This window comes from Carex rostrata, chromosome 29, assembly GCF_964058835.1.
Source record: "Carex rostrata chromosome 29, lpCarRost1.2, whole genome shotgun sequence".
Lineage (NCBI taxonomy): Eukaryota > Viridiplantae > Streptophyta > Magnoliopsida > Poales > Cyperaceae > Carex > Carex rostrata.
This window is the reverse complement of record NC_135946.1, coordinates 5701350-5719325: the sequence shown is the minus strand read 5'-3', so window position 1 is coordinate 5719325 and position 17976 is coordinate 5701350. Positions and strand designations below refer to the sequence as shown.

Genomic DNA, 17976 nt, shown 5'->3' with positions numbered 1-17976 from the left:
AAATATAAAATATGAAATCTGGTGTTTGGAAAAAAAATTGGAAGTTTGAAACTTGAAGTAAAAATAAAAAAACGGGAAAAAAATCAGCCATGTGGGGGCAACTAAGCGGATGCGGCCAACCGTCGGTGAAAAATGGCCCCAAAACTAAGCGGATGCGGCCAAGCGTCGGTGAAAAATGATCCGAAAACAGTCCAGCGGGGCAAAAACTAAGCGGAAGCCTGCGAGCGTTGGGACATTAAGCGGATGCGGCCCAGCGTTGGGCCAAATTAACCCGAAAACAGTACTCCAACGGGGCAAAAACTAAGCGGAAGCGGGCAAGCGTTGGACAAAAGTTTGAATAATATAAATGATTCTTTCAATTATTAAATTATGAGAAATATTATTGTTTTTTATAAAAAAAAATAAAGCTTCTTCTTTGAATTTGTCCTTTAATTGGCCACCATGTCTTTAGCATTTTTCTTTGCCTCTTCCTTCGATTTGTTTAAATTTTTAATCAAATTTTGTAGGTACACATCCACATCTTTTATTCCAGAATTTTTTAGCAAGCCTTCCGCTAAATCTGCAGGCGACACCTTCACATCGAGAAGAAGCTCCTTGATTGAATCGAACAAAGGGTGATTCTCGATCCCGAGATAGTTCTTGGCCAACACCTTGAATGCATCAAAGGTGCAGTATGACATCTCGATGTGCATGTCCATCCTGCCTCTTCTGATCAGTGCTGGGTCGAGCTTTTCAATGTGGTTTGTTGTGAAGATAATAATTCTCTCGCCTCCGCATGCCGACCATAGCCCGTCGATAAAGTTAAGAAGCCCAGAAAGTGTCACTTTGTTGGTTATGTCAACTTCTTCGATAGCTTTTGATGGTGGCGCCTGAGTTTCATCCTTGTACTTCTTCTTTTTCTTGTCCTTGCGTTCACCGGTGAGGTCGAGAGAGCAGTCAATGTCCTCAATGACAATGATGGACTTGGCGGTTGTTGCTAGAAAAATCTGCCTCAGCTCTGTGTTGTTCTTGATTGCTGTCAGCTCAAGGTCATACACATCATACTCTAAGAAGTTGGCTATTGCTGCTATCATGGTAGATTTTCCGGTCCCGGGTGGGCCATACAGGAGATAACCACGCTTCCACACTTTGCCAACATGCTTGTAGTACTCCTTCCCCTCACGAAAAATCACAAGATCATCCATGATCGCTTTCTTCCTTTCGGGTTCCATGGCGAGTGAGTCAAAGGTAGCGGGATGCTCGAAATCTACATGACTCCATACCATGCTGCGGCTCACACCTCCAATGTTTGTGAAAAGCCTTCGTTGCCGATTGCGTGCAATAATGGCACGGCCTTTGGTAAGGACATGCTCCAGATAATCATTCTCTATCAAGTTGCGGTGGCGCTTGTGGAAGCTGAGTCGGTAGAACCTATTAATTAATATTTTAAAAATTATTTAGGAATAGACAAAATTTTACTCCAGTAATGTCTTACTAATTAATAAAACAGAACAGTGTTTGCTACCTGCATCTAGAAAAAAATAGCTTGAAGCGTTTGGCAAGTACGTACATTTACAAATTAACTTGGAATATTATGGAATCCGTTTAATAATTAAACTTACGATTTACAATTGTATACAAGTGTAAAATATATTAATAAGAAAAATATAGAGAGAGTCATTTTGGAATGTTATGTAAATTTTCAACACCTTCGTTCTTCCATGTTGCTAACTGTTGTTGTTGATATGGGAAGCTGCTTTGAGGCATGCCACCACACTGTCACACCACAAAAGGTGTCGGTCACCTCCTCGTATTCATCAATGGTGATGAATGGCCGGTCGTTTTTCCTTCTCAGCTCAGCCTTTAGTCTCCGGGCATGCTCAAGGCACGCAGAGCTGAGGTATGCCTCAGCAGCGGAGTACAGCTCGTCTTTCCTCATGTGCTTGCCATCGTATTCATGCAATTTGATATGATTGAAAGGGTTGAGAAAAGAAAACGCCTTTCTGAAAGTAGTAGAGATGAAGAAATGAAGTTCTTTCGGCATGTGGTTGCGAACTATGGCCCATACGAAGAAGAAGCTTGCCATTGCCGAGCCGGCACCAGCCCAACTTGGTATTGCTACCATTTTCTCTTATTTTTCTTCTCTCTGGATTTTTCTCTTGACCAGTACTGTTAATAAGCTAGAAACACACACAAGGATATGAAAATGAATGAAAATTTGTATGCCTTTACCAGTGTTATTGCTTAGATAATCATTTTGTGGCGGCTTGGGTGATTTGACGGATCCTGTTATTCCTCAAGAATAATAAAAGCAGAAAAAATGGTGCAGGACTCAGAGATAAAATGCACGTCAATTCGTCAGAGAAATTTTTAAGTAATTGCTAATTGGTGCTAATTAAAGGGGCTATTAAGCTAAACGATATTTTCAGAGCAAGGTTACCTAATTTAAAAATACCTAATCAGAGGGGCTGCTATTTTCAGAGCGCAACTTCAGTTATTTTTTGCTTTTCTCAAATACTTATTTTTTAAAATCTAATTAAATCATGTTCTAATAAGAAAAGTTAGTACCCGATTATAAATTGAAATATATATCTGATATGTCTATTTTAATATCTTACTTTTTTTTCGAAATTTCCTTCTAATTTTAGAATCATTTGTTCTTTATTGTAACAACAACAAAAATGAATATAAATATAGAGGAACTATATAACTTTTAAGTACTTCAAAAAAAATTTCACAAAATTATACTCAAGGGCTCAGACTTAAAAGCTAGACAAAAAAAGTTAATCAAATTGAATTTATGATACTCATAGAAAGACTATTCTTAAAACTCGAATATACAAATATTCATCTGATTAATTGAAATTTTATACTTTTCTGTTCCGATCAGAGCCTTAAAAAACATAAATTTCTACTATTTTATTTTCTTCTTTGTACAAGTATACATAAATTTATATTTGTTATGTTTCCTATTTTATCTGTTTTCAAGAATTGAAGTTGAATTTCCTGGCAACAAAATATAAACAAGTACTATTTATGTAGATAAAAAATATTAATGAGAAAACTCGGACTTACAAATACCTGTTACTTTAATTACAAATAACATGTTTCAAGTGGAGAAGACAAAGGAATCAGATGGTAATTAAATGCCAAAACAATAAAAGTTTTTGAAGAACTCACCTGTGAAATCTAATGGTAATTAATTTGCCGACAAGAATCGGATTGAATCACCTTTCTTCACAAATTGACTCGATGTATGACCAATACAAGGCTACTTGACCATTCTCTCCACTTATATAGGACTTCATACGCTAAAATAGGAATAATTTTCAATACATTTATCGTAAACGTTTGACTAAAAAATAGTATAGCAAAGTATAACCTGGTAAAAAATAACAATTTTTTCATAATTAACTTATCATACCAGAAATTATCACATTACAAATTGAGCATGATCCTTGAATGCTCTAGTTTTTGTCCAACTCTATTTTATCAATTGACTTATCCAAATATAAAAAATGGCTTATAAACAGCTAACTTCGGGTTAGCAATCATATTTGATTCTATTATACTTATATAAGTAGTATATAATTAAGATGAAATTGCTTGTATGTTTTCAATTATGATTTTCTGGCTATTCTTAATAGATGTGATATGAAGATACTCCTAATTTTTGTCATTCATAGTGTCAATATAATAAACATTCTTTCTAATATCTTTAAAGCTTAGTATATTTTTTCTGAATCTTCTTGAATATAAAACATCATCTATTATTAATTTTGTTCCTTCAGGTAACAAAATACAAACTCTTCTGGAGCCTTCTATTAAATTAATTGTGTCAGATATAGTGTGAATATTATTCAAACCAAGATGCAATTATGAAAAGTATTTCTTACTTTTCAATATGGTATTAGTTGTTCCACTATCTATTAGACACGGATCTTCATTACTTATCATTGCGTCAACCATTTTCTTTTAAAATGCAAAAATAAATTACTTTTATTCTTTAAACTTATTTGCAGATCCGTAATTTTGCAAGATATTGATTCGTAATTAAAATGACCCCAAAATGAATGTCATATGGATACACATATTTAGTATTTAGTGGAAACTAATTTTATTGAAAATGACCCCAAAATAAGACACACATTTTGATCCGTAATTAAAACATATTTAGTTTCCGTAATTATGAATTTTGTTATATGAGATTTTGGTATCACTTCGGCCGAAAATTAATGCGATTTTGGATTTTACCCCAATATGCGATTTTGATAGCACATACGGATCCCTAATATGCCATATGTCTTATTAATTTCTGAGATTTTGGTAGCACTTCGATCCCTAATATGCTTTCAGTAGCACTTCGGCCAAAGTGCCACCGGTCTAAATTTCAAATTTCAAAATCCAAATAGCCGATCTAAACCGTTCATCTTGTTCTCCATATTAATATGTACTTGGAGACCAAATTTTATATTTTTCTAAATTTTTTAACTATTTATTAAGTCACTTTGAATATCGTTGATCCAACGGTGGCTTAATAAAACAGTAAAATCAGAAGCCACCGTTGGATCAGCGATTTTGGATTTTACCGATCTCCTCTTCTGTTTCTCCGTGAAATTTCACCGCTCCAACAAAGCTTCTCTTTCTCTTAGACCCTGTTCGGCCGCGTTACTATTCAAATGAGAAAAAAAAAATTCAGTTCAACTGAATTTTTTTTTTCCATGAGAACAGTACTTTTCATTTTAATTTCCGTGCTCATTCCCACTTGGAGGCCGAACAAGGCCTTAGGCTTTTTCATCCGATTGCCTCTACCATCGTAATTTTACCCAAGCCTTAATAGTTCTTTCAACAAGTCTTAATAATCCTATATATTCACAAGCTTTTATAGCTCTTTTCTCAAGTCACAATAATAGTTTTCCAATTAAATATACTCTGTAGATAAACTATTAAATATACCGCTGACGTCCAGATTTTATTACTTACATCTCATATAACAAGTCTTAATAGTGTCAATGGTAATTCTTAATGTTTTAATTACATGTCTTTGTATTGGAGAACGCAAGTCTTAATAATAAAACTAGAAAGTCTTAATAGTACACACAACAAGTTTTAATTTTCCGTATCATCCATTTCTCATTTTTTCATTTGTTTCTCCCTCCCTCTCTCCCTATTTAATTATATACAACTCTTTTTCTATTCTAAAAAAAACACTTATTCCATCTTGTACATCTATTTTAACCAATGGAGATCACTACTTAATTAGGATTGATATTTTTTTTGTTTGCATTCATGTCATCAAATAATTTATACAATTGATTAGCAGTTAGTAAATAATTTATTGTAAGAGTCAGAGTACTATATATGTTCTTATTTGTCCTTGGTAGTAAATTCTACAATTGCATTCACAATAATGAAAAAGAAATTAAATGTTGCCTCGGTAACTATAAGCCTAGTTTGTGCATTTGAGACGATACAATAAAAACAAAAGTACATCGATCAAAATATTCAGCACGTATTATACCAAGCAAGTTGTTTCCTACCTACTAGCTACATAATAGCATGCATGCAAAAAGCATTTTTAATTATCTATCATCTAAAATGTTTTATATATAAATATGCAATGAATATAATAAATAAAACATAAAAGATACTAACCTCAATACCGTGTCATGCTAAGTTGTCTGGTTTTAGGTTTATCATAATTAATCAAAACATGAATATTAATTAGCTTGGCTATACTTGTAACTGAATCCCTTGGTTCTCTCATGAACAATCGAATGTGTCTTGGGCTTGGGCTTGAAAACCCATTGGTGATATAGTTAGTGTCTATATTCAATATAATTTCTTCTTTGGCGAAATCATGCACTAAATAAACACTTAGTGCCTGTCAACCTTTTTTGCCCTCAAAACCTTTTCAAGCAAAACGAAAACGGACAGGTAAATCTCCTGCTTGTGCAGAGCATGACGTACGTACGCTTGCTGTAGAAGAATTAAATGTAATGGGAAGAGGTTTTGAGAGCAAATTTCAACAATTTAGAACGAATATTGAACATGTTTACTTTATTGGACGACTCCTTGTAGCAGTAATTAAGATCGAGTAGCTTATATATACACTTTAGATCGACTTAAAGATGTTATGAATAAATTTTTAAATATATGCATCATAGCTCAAATTAATATTTCCCTACACTCTCTTTTTCAAAAGGAAACGAATTGTCAAGGTAAAAAAAAATAGTTGATCTAGCTTGTAATAAACATGTTAATATTGATGATATAATCAAAATAATTGTGGATTGATATATTAATTGTTAATTAGTTTGTTATTTCTATTAATTAATATATATCGATATTTGTATAATATATATACCCATAGCTGTTATGATGAGCTAAAATCATTCAGAATCTGTTTGAAACTTGAAATATAGGATGGTCCGCTTTGAGATTTGTGACAAAATAAAATATACAACTCAGATCTCATCATACACGGTCTGGTACATAAATTTTAATATATTTTATGTCATGTTACAAATTACTGTTGCCTCATACATAAAATATACATAATATCTTTCATGCTCATTACATAATTAAAATGCTGGTACAAAAAAATATGCTTGTTTCATGCATAAAATGCTCATGTGTAACATTTTGCACAATGGGAATATGAAATTAGTAACTGAAAATAATAAACAAAATAACTTGAGTCAGGTGGGACTTTTTTTATAAAATCTGAAAGTTCAAAAGTTCAAATTAAATTATTAAATATTAATTATCTACATTAATATGAAAATATTAATGTGACATTTCTATTAATCTTGTTTTATTAAAACTAAAACAACAAAAGCATTAACGTAAAGGATTAAATTTATTAAGCTATAATTAATCAAAACACTCTTAACCTAATAAAGGCCTTCTTCTTCGCCTGAGGAAGAGGAGGAATCTCCGTCCTCTTCGTCTTCCTCTTTGTTTTCCTCTTCGCCTTCCTCTTCGTTTTCCTCTTCGTCTTCCTCTTCGCCTTCCTCTTCGTCTGATGAAGATGATGAAGACCCGGTCTGCTGTTCGTCAATAACGAGTTGTGCGAAGAAGGCGTGAGGCAAATCGTCTTCCACATCTAATTCAGGAGGCGGGCCGAACTGCAGATCTTCCTCAAAGTTGATATGAATATGAACCGAATGCGCCATCCTCACATTAGTCAATGGCGGGAGAGGTTGACGACATTGCCGACAAAAAACGGTCCCGTTGTGCACCGGATCATGTCTCACGTGTGCTTCTTGTTGTTCTTCAGTATTAAACTTAATTCCACATGGAAGACAACGCTTGTATAAAAAATAACGAACATTGTTGTCTAAATATATGTTCCTTGTACCCTGACAATCAAAATTTTGACCCGCTACAAGGTCATGAAATTTCATATATATTGTTTTTCCAACAGAAATTTAAATAGAAAATTTTGAATGACAAAAAGATTATGAAATAACGTGTGTGTGTCTCACTCTCTGTCTCTCTCTCTCTCTGTGTATATAAGGGTCATATATGTGAGCTCCGGAATTATGATGTTAAACCTAGAATACTTAATTTGTGACGATTCTACCAGCTGCATTGTGACAATGAAAAACGAATGCATGAGTTAAAACAATGAAATGATTCCTCATGAGTTTAATGCCTTAATACTAATTGTATGAACGACTTGATAATGACTAGTTTAATGGATGTTAACTAATGTCGTAGTTGGCAACGGTCTTCTAACGGAGTAATGCCACGTCCCAGCACAAGTGGTGTTTTGCAAGGCATTCAACAGACAATTGCTGTATCCTCATAATTAAGTTTCTATTTATCTAAGGTACATACTCTATGAAATATTTAATTAACTATCTTAAAGCATTCAACAGGCCCTGCCTTCATCAAATGTAAAACATATTATGTTTTGTTCTACCTAAACTTTCAAAACTGTCAGCTCAAGGCACAAGTTCTTAATTAATCTACCATTTTCTTTTTCTTTTTAACAGAGACCAAGAAAAAAAAAAAATGTCTAAGCCCAGTTCTTTTAATTCTCAGCTTGCTGTCTTTCGAAACAGATTTATTCAAATCGACTAAACTAAATTGAAGTCTCAAATATAGACACCCAAATTCATTTCAGCTATAATTTCTTCTCCAACTACTGTAGACCCAACCATTTATTTCCCATTTCAAAATTTTGATTTCAGCCGAGTTCATTCTAGCTAATAATACAACATGTGCTTATCGGATCGATCCAGATATATGGCTCGACCCAAATAGGAGCTTTATAAACTCATCGGCATCTAGGCTTGGCCAAACCGCCGACACCGTCTGTCACCTCGATGCTCTCTTAAACGACATTGATGACACCAGAACTATCGTATTACCTCCGCTTGCTCCTCCCCCGCTTCCCGCTCAACACCAATGCGAATCTATCTCGCTCTGTCTTGGTTGTTCCCTAATTGCTTGATCTTGATCTTTTCCTTCTTAGAGAGTTACTATTGGAGGTTGAAATAAATTAAGATGAGGGGTACGAAATTGATGTTATGGCTTTCACAAGAAAGAGAGAGAGACTTTATTATTGATTTTTACTGGGGTTTGACAGTTGTGGAAATTTGTTACAGTTGGGGGACGTTTGAGGCGAGAAAGTTCAGGGAAAGAAATAATTACTCTATTAAATTAATTTTGTTCTATAGTTTATTAACCTTCAATAATTCTGTTTGTGATTGTTCCAGTATATACCATACATTTTAGTGAATAAAATTTTAAAATATATTTTAACTTTATGATATGGGAAGAATATATTGAACTACTAAATACAATTTCATCTTTTTTATAATAAATCTTACAACCGGAATATTTTATGTTTAGTAAATCTTGATTCTCATAAAAAATTATAGTAAATCTTACAACCGGAATATATAACATTTATGTATTTGGATGAAATTAAAGTTTTTTTTTTTTTTTTTGTTGGAAAGTGAGTGATTCTTCATGTATTATTTGTTCATGCCAAGTTTCATAATGAATTGGGTTCAAATTCGTCCATTGCGAAAGCTCCTGGATCACAAGGATGAGCTGTTTTGCATGCAATGCAAGTAGCCAATTAAAGCCGAAATTTTTATTTCTACCATATTCACAACAAAAAGAAAATATCTTAGTGATCATGAAATAAGTATGAAATTAAATATCATACAAAAAATAAGGACACCGTCTAAAAGATATTTCCCAACAAATAAACAAGACCAGTATTCCATTGAATATTTTAAAATTTTCTTTTATGCTGCACTATATATAATAAAATTTTCATACGTAAAATATGTTGAAAAAGGGGCCAAGAAAATTAATTACAAGACCTACACTTATTCTATCGGAAGATTCCCACAAAGTCACACCTCAAATCTAAGTAAAAGATTTTGCATGAAAAGTTCTAATTAATTATGTTAAACCAAAAATAAAGTAATTATATCTTCACTTCAGAAAGGGCAACTTTTGCTTTACAAAAAAATTATCATCAAATATTTAAGTAGCAAAGTAAAGCAACATATATGCTTCTACAGAAATGCAGCTAAATTAGCTTGTATAATATAGATTATAAATATAATATGCTCATAATCAATTTTTTTGTTCTGAGAGCGAATCACTTGGTTGGCTACCCTACCCATAGCTTTCATATACTATTAAAGAACCTGTCCCCCACATTTATGGAGGAGTCCACTTCTAGTACGAGAATCTGACAATTATTGTTGTGTAATTAATCTTTGATCTTATAAAATAATAATTAAATAATTTTTTTTAGGAAAAACAGATTAGTTGATGCCATATTTATACAGCAATCAGTTTGGACTTGTGCATTTTATCTCATTTTCCTTTGTGGGTCTGTTATGTATTCATACAGCGTGCAATTTGTCACAAAACGCATGCGGATGGCATTTATACATTTTTTCTCTAACTTCTTGTGAATTTCTCTGGCCCAAAACGCATGCGGTTGGTAGTGATATCACATGGTGTCTGCTTCGAACGAAAGAGAATTTATGTTCTGTTTAGGGTACGTTTGAATGGAAGTTAGAATAGCTAGAATAGTGAAATTTAAAAATAAAAAATAAATAGTGATTTTCATATTAGTATAAAAATGATGCTATTCGGATTAGTAAAAATATTGTTTGGATTGTACATTTGGAATAGTGAATAGCTGGAACCGATAAAAAATAGTGTTAACAAAGTGCTAATTAAGAAAAAAGATAGATAAGTGGGATCTTAAATGAACTGTCACGACGTGGAGATAACATAAGTGGTGTCAATTTTATAATTTCGGAACTGTATATGGATCATATCCATATATATCGTTCTTCTATGAATTTTATGTGACGCTTTCAGTGTAACATATTGTGCAGCCAAAAATAAAATCTTTTGATACCTTTATATCATTATAAGAATTCGTCGTCGTATCTAATCCAATTTCTTCAATAAAAAAAATACTTAATTAGTTAATTTTTTACTTACTAATTGTCAGATTAAATAATAAATCATATAATTAAAATTCGGTACACATAATAATACTTAACTTACAAAAATAGCAATCCAAATTATTTACTAGAAGTTACAAGAATATGCCCTCTACTGAACTCCTATCACTTCATTTCTTCTTTTTGTTTGATCATTTTTTCCTTATATTTACTAACGCAAGGAAAAGCAAAAAAATTGGCGCCTTTTAGTTTTATTAGTTGAATTAAATGTTCCTTAATTATATCATCTTTTTTTTTAAATGTAAAAATACAAAATCAGAAATTGTGGATCCAGACATTTAATAATGAAATAATTCGATGCCATTGTCTTTCGATAACCAAGATAATCGGGACTTGAATGACTTTGACTTAGGCGATGTCTCGTCTCGTTTTTCCACTAGTGGACTAAGCCCATGTCTCGTCTCGTTTTGTTTCGTGTCGCTCCTCTCTTCCCCTTTCGTTGCCAGTTGTGCTAAACTAAAATGGTGATTGGATTGCCTTCTTTCTCCAAATCTTTTCCCAAAATTAAAATCCGAAATGGCGGTAGTCAGATTCCAATTAGAAAAGATGAACCGATACCTGATGTTCGTTGTAGCGTCTTTGTGAATGTTGGCAGGCTAATCACCACATTTAAAACTATTAAAAAAAAAATCTTATCTCCTGTCTTGAGATTAGCATATGAACAAATCAAATTACAACTTCTGAAAAAATAAACTACATCAGTAAACAAAATTCACATTTGAAAGAATAAAATAATAAACTTAACCGTAAACATAAATAATAACTTGTATTTGTATGAATAAGCATTAAAAAGAATTCACATCTGAATAAATAAAATAATATGTTGAACTATAAACAGAATCGTAAGAAAATGCAGAGAAAAAAAGGTTAATGAAAAGGTCTCCCCATCCGCTGCTATGGTTGTTCAATCCATACCATGAAATTATGATCGAACTACAATGAAAAGCTGACGGTGTTCAATCAGTTGCAGCAGATTGAATGCTAATAAAGGGAAGTGGTGGCAGGCTTGAGGGGTCGAGAGTGAATTTTTTTCATAAACCATAATTAATAAAACGAATTTTACGGAACCAATATGATTGGTTTTTTTTTTTCAAAAACCATAAGGACCATGGGGTTCCCACGACATTTTTTTTTTATAAAACAGAATTTTTTTTAATTTTTTAATTTTTTGTATTAAAATATTAGAAATGTTAAAAATATTTCTTTGAAAATAGATGAAATATAATATAATTTGATTTATTAAAAAGACTGCAATAAATAACCCGGATCAATATTTTTCAGGTCGGGTTATTAGAAAAAAAATAAAATGCTTAGATTCTGAGTTATTGATCCCGGTTCAAAAGTCACTTCTAGATAATCCAGAAAATATTGTGATCTTTCTAAGACATTTAATTTACAAAAAGTTATATCTATTTTGAGAATTCTTTTTGAATAACAATCATTAAATAACTTAAAAGTTTCAATTTTTTTCAAAAATAGATACAACATTTTTAAAAATAGATACAACAGTTTTTGTTTTTTGAATAACAATCATTAAATACATTATTTTTATGAGGCTCAAAATCTAATTAAATCTGTGAATAATTTACCAATCATTTATAAAAAAAAAATTTGTGAATAATTATTTAAGTAGCCTCACTTCAGTACTCTCAAAATTCCCGCATCTCATTTAAAAAAAATTATATATGTACTATGGTATTAACTAATTATATGGTCTCCACTAATTATTATTCTAAAAATATATTATATGTTCTCCACTAAATATTATTCTAAAATCCCTACAATATTCTTTCTCTATGGTTCTCACTAATTATATGGTCTCCCGTTTTTCAGTTCCCGTACTTATCTTCGCGTCAACCTTCACAGATATAATTATTTAGAAGATAAGATATTAATACTTTGATGCACAACATGTAATGGTCATTGTTTTTCCAATCACCCAGTCGTCCCCACATCAACTAAAGTGTAAAGCTTCACGAAATGCATATAGAGAAACAAAGCAACATAACGTGAAACAAGTCTGTGATCCAAAACATAACAATTCGAGCTACTGAAGAAACTATCTATAACAAATCAATTATTGTCGATCATCTTATTTGAAAAACACAAAAACCTACCCCAAGCTTTTGAGATAAACAAAAGTTTTGTAGCAATAGCCGGGTCTAGGATCCCCCTGAAGTGGAACTGTTGGTGTGGGTGCAGTTCTTCGCCTCCACCGAGAGTAAAAATTTAACTTGATTTTGATAAGTGTAATACGATAAATAATATGATCCATTGACGACCTTTATGAACTCGAGGTGTGCTGTTGTGTTCTTGTTGTACTCTGAAACACCATAGCTGCAAGAGATACTAGCTATAATCAAATTACATAACTATGACATAACAACTCTTTTAATTAAAAGAAGAAACTAATGGATTTTCCCTTAATTGGGTATGTGACAAAAGTTTCAGCTACTGGTTACTCTGGTTCACATTATTTTTATCACCCAACAATAAAAGTAATGATTAGTGACTAATAAGATGAGAAATTTTGAATCCTAATTTATTTTCATAGAAGGTTATTACAGCGTTAAGGGGGATAATTCAGTTTTAAACAATGAGGTGACCGGTAACTGACTCATAGACAGAGAAATGGTGTAAAAAAATCATATATTTCATATCAATTGAGGGCTTAATCCTTATTTTTTGTCAAAAAAATCACCACTCCAATTGTTATCTTTTGGATAAAATGACCATTACAATTACCGAATTACAAAACATATGTGAGTATGTAGAGAGAGATAGAGAGAGAGACATACGAGCCATATGCTTGGATTTCCGGGTTTGAGACATTATATATAGGTAACCATGGGCCAAAGGAGGAGACTAACTTGCGAGGGGATGGCCGAGCCATACTAGAGGATAAGAAAAAAACATGAAGAATAAGAAGAAGAGAAAATAGGCTTTTGTTCATGTTATGTTTCTTTCTTGATTTTTTCTTATTGGGTTGAGGTGAAATCTCTGATCGAGTTCTACATGTGGTGCTTGCATGTATATATACTTACAGGAGGTCAGATCATGGTATATATACTTACAGGTGCTTGAATGTATTTAATTAATTATGAGCTCACAGGGCAATGGATATGGTTAATTAATTAATACCTTTTTTTGAAGAAAAAGTTATAAATGGACGTTGCGGCAATGCATGGGTTTCAAATTTAGATGTTTCGTTGTATACTATACGAGTTAATCACCTTTTTCTTTATTTCTAGATGGGTTATTGCAAGTGTAAATTACACAAATATCATCCAACTAAAACCATTTCCGGTCCTTAAAAAGTTTTAAATTTATTTAATTAGACTTAAAAGTCTTCAATTTATATGAAGTTGATCCTTATCTATATAAAAGTCTTCAATTTATATAAAAGTCCTCTAGTATCCTGTGCTATATATATATGGAGATCCGATTTTTGTGCCTCTTGCGCATTTCATTGTTGACTTGAATAGAAAATTCTGGAGATCTTGACTGAAGTATATTTCTCTAATCTATTTTTAGTTTGGGAGCTGATAATTGTCCCCGCAGGCTTATCTCCGTAATATTCCCGCACATACTGCCAAAAACAATTATGGAGAGACCAGTGAATAAAATAATATTAAATATTTATTCTGCCAAAAACAAATAAAAGTATTTACCATTGGTTGTAGCAGTATTAACTACTATTCGATGAACTCTATTTCTAAAGGGCCATGATAATTGTCCCTCCACTCTCATCCTCCTATTATCCCCCAATTTTATTTGTTCAATCTCGTCCACATTTCTCACGATCTATAAGGAATTTTACGAATCTAAAACCACAAACGTCTTCTACGCAATTTTATCTTTCAAATGAGATCTATGATGACATACTTTTGAGCTCGTCGTCACACAAGTATCTCACGATTGTGCCTACCCCGTGAAGTCTACCCTCGTGCCGAGATTTAGGGATGCCAATAGCTTTCGCATCGTCCATGTAATTAGTACAAAACTCAATAACCTCTTCGGCAGCATAAGCTCTTACAATGCTTCCCTCAGGCTGATATCGATTCCTCACATATGCCTTTAACAAGCCCATGTATCTCTCGAACGGATACATGTACCGCAAGAAGACAGGTCCACACATCTTAATTTCTCTAATTAGGTGAACGATTAAATGAACCATGATATCAAAAAAGGACGGCGGAAAATACATTTCAAGATGACAAAGAGTGACAACAACCTCCTTCTGCAGAGCATCTAGCGTATCATGATCATTTACTTTGCAACAGATGGCGTTAAAGAAAAAACAAAGCTTCGTGATGGGCTACCTAACACACTTTGGCAATATGCCCCGAATTGCAACAGGAAGAAGCTGTGTCATTAAAACATGACAGTCGTGAGACTTCATTCCTGTCAATTTTAAATCTTCCAGTGAAACTAGGTTTTTAAAATTCGAAGAATATCCAGATGGAACTTTGACACCATGAAGGCATTCCAATAAGCTTTTCTTCTCTGCTTTCGATAGCGTATGCATTGCGGGTTTTAGATATATACAAGTTTTCCCACTTTCTCTTTCTTTCTCTGTTGGTTGTAGATCCGACCGTATGTTCAAGAATTGCATGTCTTTCCGAGCATTGATACCGTCCTTAGTCTTACCCGGAATATTCAATAATGTTCCAATCAGGCAATCACACACATTTTTAACCATATGCATCACATCGAGACAGTGTCGAACATCTAAGTGCTGCCAGTATGGTAAATCCCAGAATATTGACCTCTTCTTCCAACTAATTTTCGGTGCCCCTTTCTTTCTCACCGCCTTTTTTTTAAATTTCCCAAATTGAACTTTGATATCCTTTACTCGCGAGTAAACAGCTTTACCGGTCAACGGATAATTTGCTCTGGTATTCTCGGTCTTTCCATTGAATTCTTTCTTTCTTTTTCGGTGTACGTGGTTGGCAGGAAGAAATCTACGATGACCCATGTACACGTTTTTAGAGGAGTTAGGTAGCCACACATCGACTGTATCGTCCAGGCAAACAGGGCACGCTTTCTCTCCTTTGACACTGTAACCCGATAAATTTCCATAAGCCGGAAAATCATTAATGGTGCAGAAAAGTATGGCCCGTAAAGTGAATTTCTCCTTACTGTATGCATCAAATATCTGCACTCCGGGTTGCCATAATTCTTTTAAATCCTCAATTAATGGTGCTAGATACACATCTATGTCGTTTCCGGGCTGTTTGGGTCCTGATATGAGCAAGGTCAACATGATGTATTTGCGCTTCATACATAACTAAGGCGGAAGATTATAAATGCACAATAGAACCGGCCAACTGCTATGCTTGCTGCTCATGCTACTGTGCGGATTTATTCCATCTGCACTCAGCCCAAGCTTTAGATTTCTAGGGTCACGTCCGAATTCCAAAAACTCTCTGTCAATATTTCTCCACTCAGCAGGGTGCCTTAATTTTCCGTCTTTTTTCCGGTTATCGGCATGCCAACGCACTAATTTTGCATCTTTAGCATTTGAGAACAAACGTTTGAATCTCGGTTTCACGGGGAGGTACCACAATGCTTTTGCCGGAGGTCATTTATTCAGTTTACAATCATCACTTTTACCGCTGGTTATCTGCTTTGGTTTGTAACGTGATACACCACATTTGAGACACTCGTGAAGATCTTTATACTCATTTCGATATAATATACAATCATTTGGACACGAGTGTATTCTTTGAACTTCCAAATCCACTGGGCACAATATTTTCTTTGCTTCATAAACATTAGGTGGTATCTTGTTCCCATCCGGAAGCATTTCTTTCAAAATTTGTAATAACTCGGTAAAACTTCTATCACTCCAACCGTTAGATGCTTTAAGGTTATATAATTTTAATACACCTTTCAATTTTAAAAATTTCGAACAACCAGGATACAATTCCTTATTAGAATCTTCGTACAAATTCTCAAATAAACAATACTGCTTATCATTATCAAAATCTTCTTCTAAATCACGTAACATTTGATCAAAATTATCACATCTATCTACCACCATATCATCATTTTCTTCGATATGGTATTCCTAATGCTGGGTACGAGTGCCTATGTCGGCTTCCAATCCCCGGAGATTATTCCCGTCATTATCACCTGTATGGTAATCCTAATGCTCAGTACCTATGTTGGTTGGCAAACTCTCACCGTGCCATAACCAACACTTATATCCTTGCTTGAATCCACGACGGAATAAATGGTTCCTCACTTGGTTCGGGTTGGAAAATTTTTGATCATTGTTACAATCACGACAAGGACAAGACATCAGTGCACTCCCCTTGCTCGCCATATCTTCCATAGCAACTCGGATAAATTCCTCGACACCTGTCATATATTCATCAGATAGATGTGATGCTTCGTACATCCAACTGCGGTCCATCTGCAATTATAATAAACACAATTAATTAAGAATAAGGTTTGGGGTACTCAATTCTGTTCACAATAGGGCTTACATGGGGCCGGGTTACCATCCTATCCCACTCTCTGAATACTTTGTCTCAGTAGTGACCACATGTTAGTCGTGTTTTAGCATTTAAGAAAATTTCTGCAGCATTTCCCTTTAGTTCCCCGAATACTCAGGGAACTAAGGAGAAATGCTGCCGAAATTTTCTTAAATGCTAAAACACGATTAACATGTGGCCACATCCTAAATGAGACAAAGTATTCAAAGAGCAGTCCCAAAATGGGGACTATTCAAAATTAATCCCTAATGGATTAATTTTGAATGGGTATCATGACCTAAAGGCATTAATCATGCGGTTGTGGCTCATAAGACAATACTCTAGCTAAATACCTAATATATATACATCTACATACTCTAGTTATCAAAATACACATTCATGCACAAAACTAATTAAACATGAGTTTTATACATGTTGTACTTACAACTTTTTTAGATGCCGTACCGAGTGAGATGAAGATCGATCGCTGCACCAAATCTCTCGATAATAGCCAATCTACAAAATTAAACCGGAAAATCGGAACCTAATTAAGTGATGTACATATAGCATATATCCTACAAGTTGAAATAAAAAAAAATGCTCATATAGCATATATATAGCAAACTCAAAAGCGTGTGCATGCAAATCTTGAAATAAGAAGAGGTATTCAAACTTGTAAAGAAAATCTCAACATATAAAGAATATATAGGTCATATATAGCTAATATATTTTCTCATAAATTACACATATAGCATGTGCATCCAAATATCTGCATTTAAAGGAAAACTTGAAATGAGAAGAGGTATTGTCACAACCCCGCCGCCGGGCCGGGATTCGCGACAAGAGAGGCACCCTCGCATCCATCCATCGTCCCGTCAACCTACGTCGCAAACAGAAAACACAAAGAAACAATACGGCGTCAGCTACAAAGCTCAGTAACCGGTTATTTAACGATGCGCTTCTTTATAACTGGCTTAATTAAACAACCATTCAAACAG

At 33.7% G+C, this 17976-nt stretch overlaps 1 protein-coding gene and 1 long non-coding RNA gene across 2 annotated transcripts; both read right to left on the bottom strand.

The window, feature by feature from the left end:
- Positions 1 to 427: 427 nt before the first annotated feature.
- LOC144546519 (AAA-ATPase At3g28510-like) lies at positions 428 to 2159 on the bottom strand. Its single transcript, XM_078295066.1, has 2 exons — positions 1689 to 2159; positions 428 to 1410 (listed from the first exon to the last, which is right to left on the bottom strand). The coding sequence occupies exons 1-2, from the start codon at positions 2102 to 2104 to the stop codon at positions 429 to 431; spliced, it is 1398 nt and encodes a 465-aa protein (XP_078151192.1). The 5' UTR covers positions 2105 to 2159; the 3' UTR covers position 428.
- A 10324-nt stretch (positions 2160 to 12483) lies between these two features.
- On the bottom strand, positions 12484 to 13543 carry LOC144546417 (uncharacterized). Its single transcript, XR_013508770.1, has 2 exons — positions 13295 to 13543; positions 12484 to 12833 (listed from the first exon to the last, which is right to left on the bottom strand). It is a non-coding gene; the product is annotated as an uncharacterized LOC144546417 (long non-coding RNA).
- Between the last annotated feature and the right edge of the window lie 4433 nt (positions 13544 to 17976).

Bases quoted from the DNA above. Each gene is read 5' to 3' on its own strand.
- LOC144546519 (XM_078295066.1), bottom strand. From the start codon at position 2,104: ATGGTAGCAATACCAAGTTGGGCTGGTGCCGGCTCGGCAATGGCAAGC. The intron at 1,411-1,688 runs GTGTTGAAAATT...ATTAATTAATAG, and splicing joins AGCAACATGGAAGAACGAAG to GTTCTACCGACTCAGCTTCC.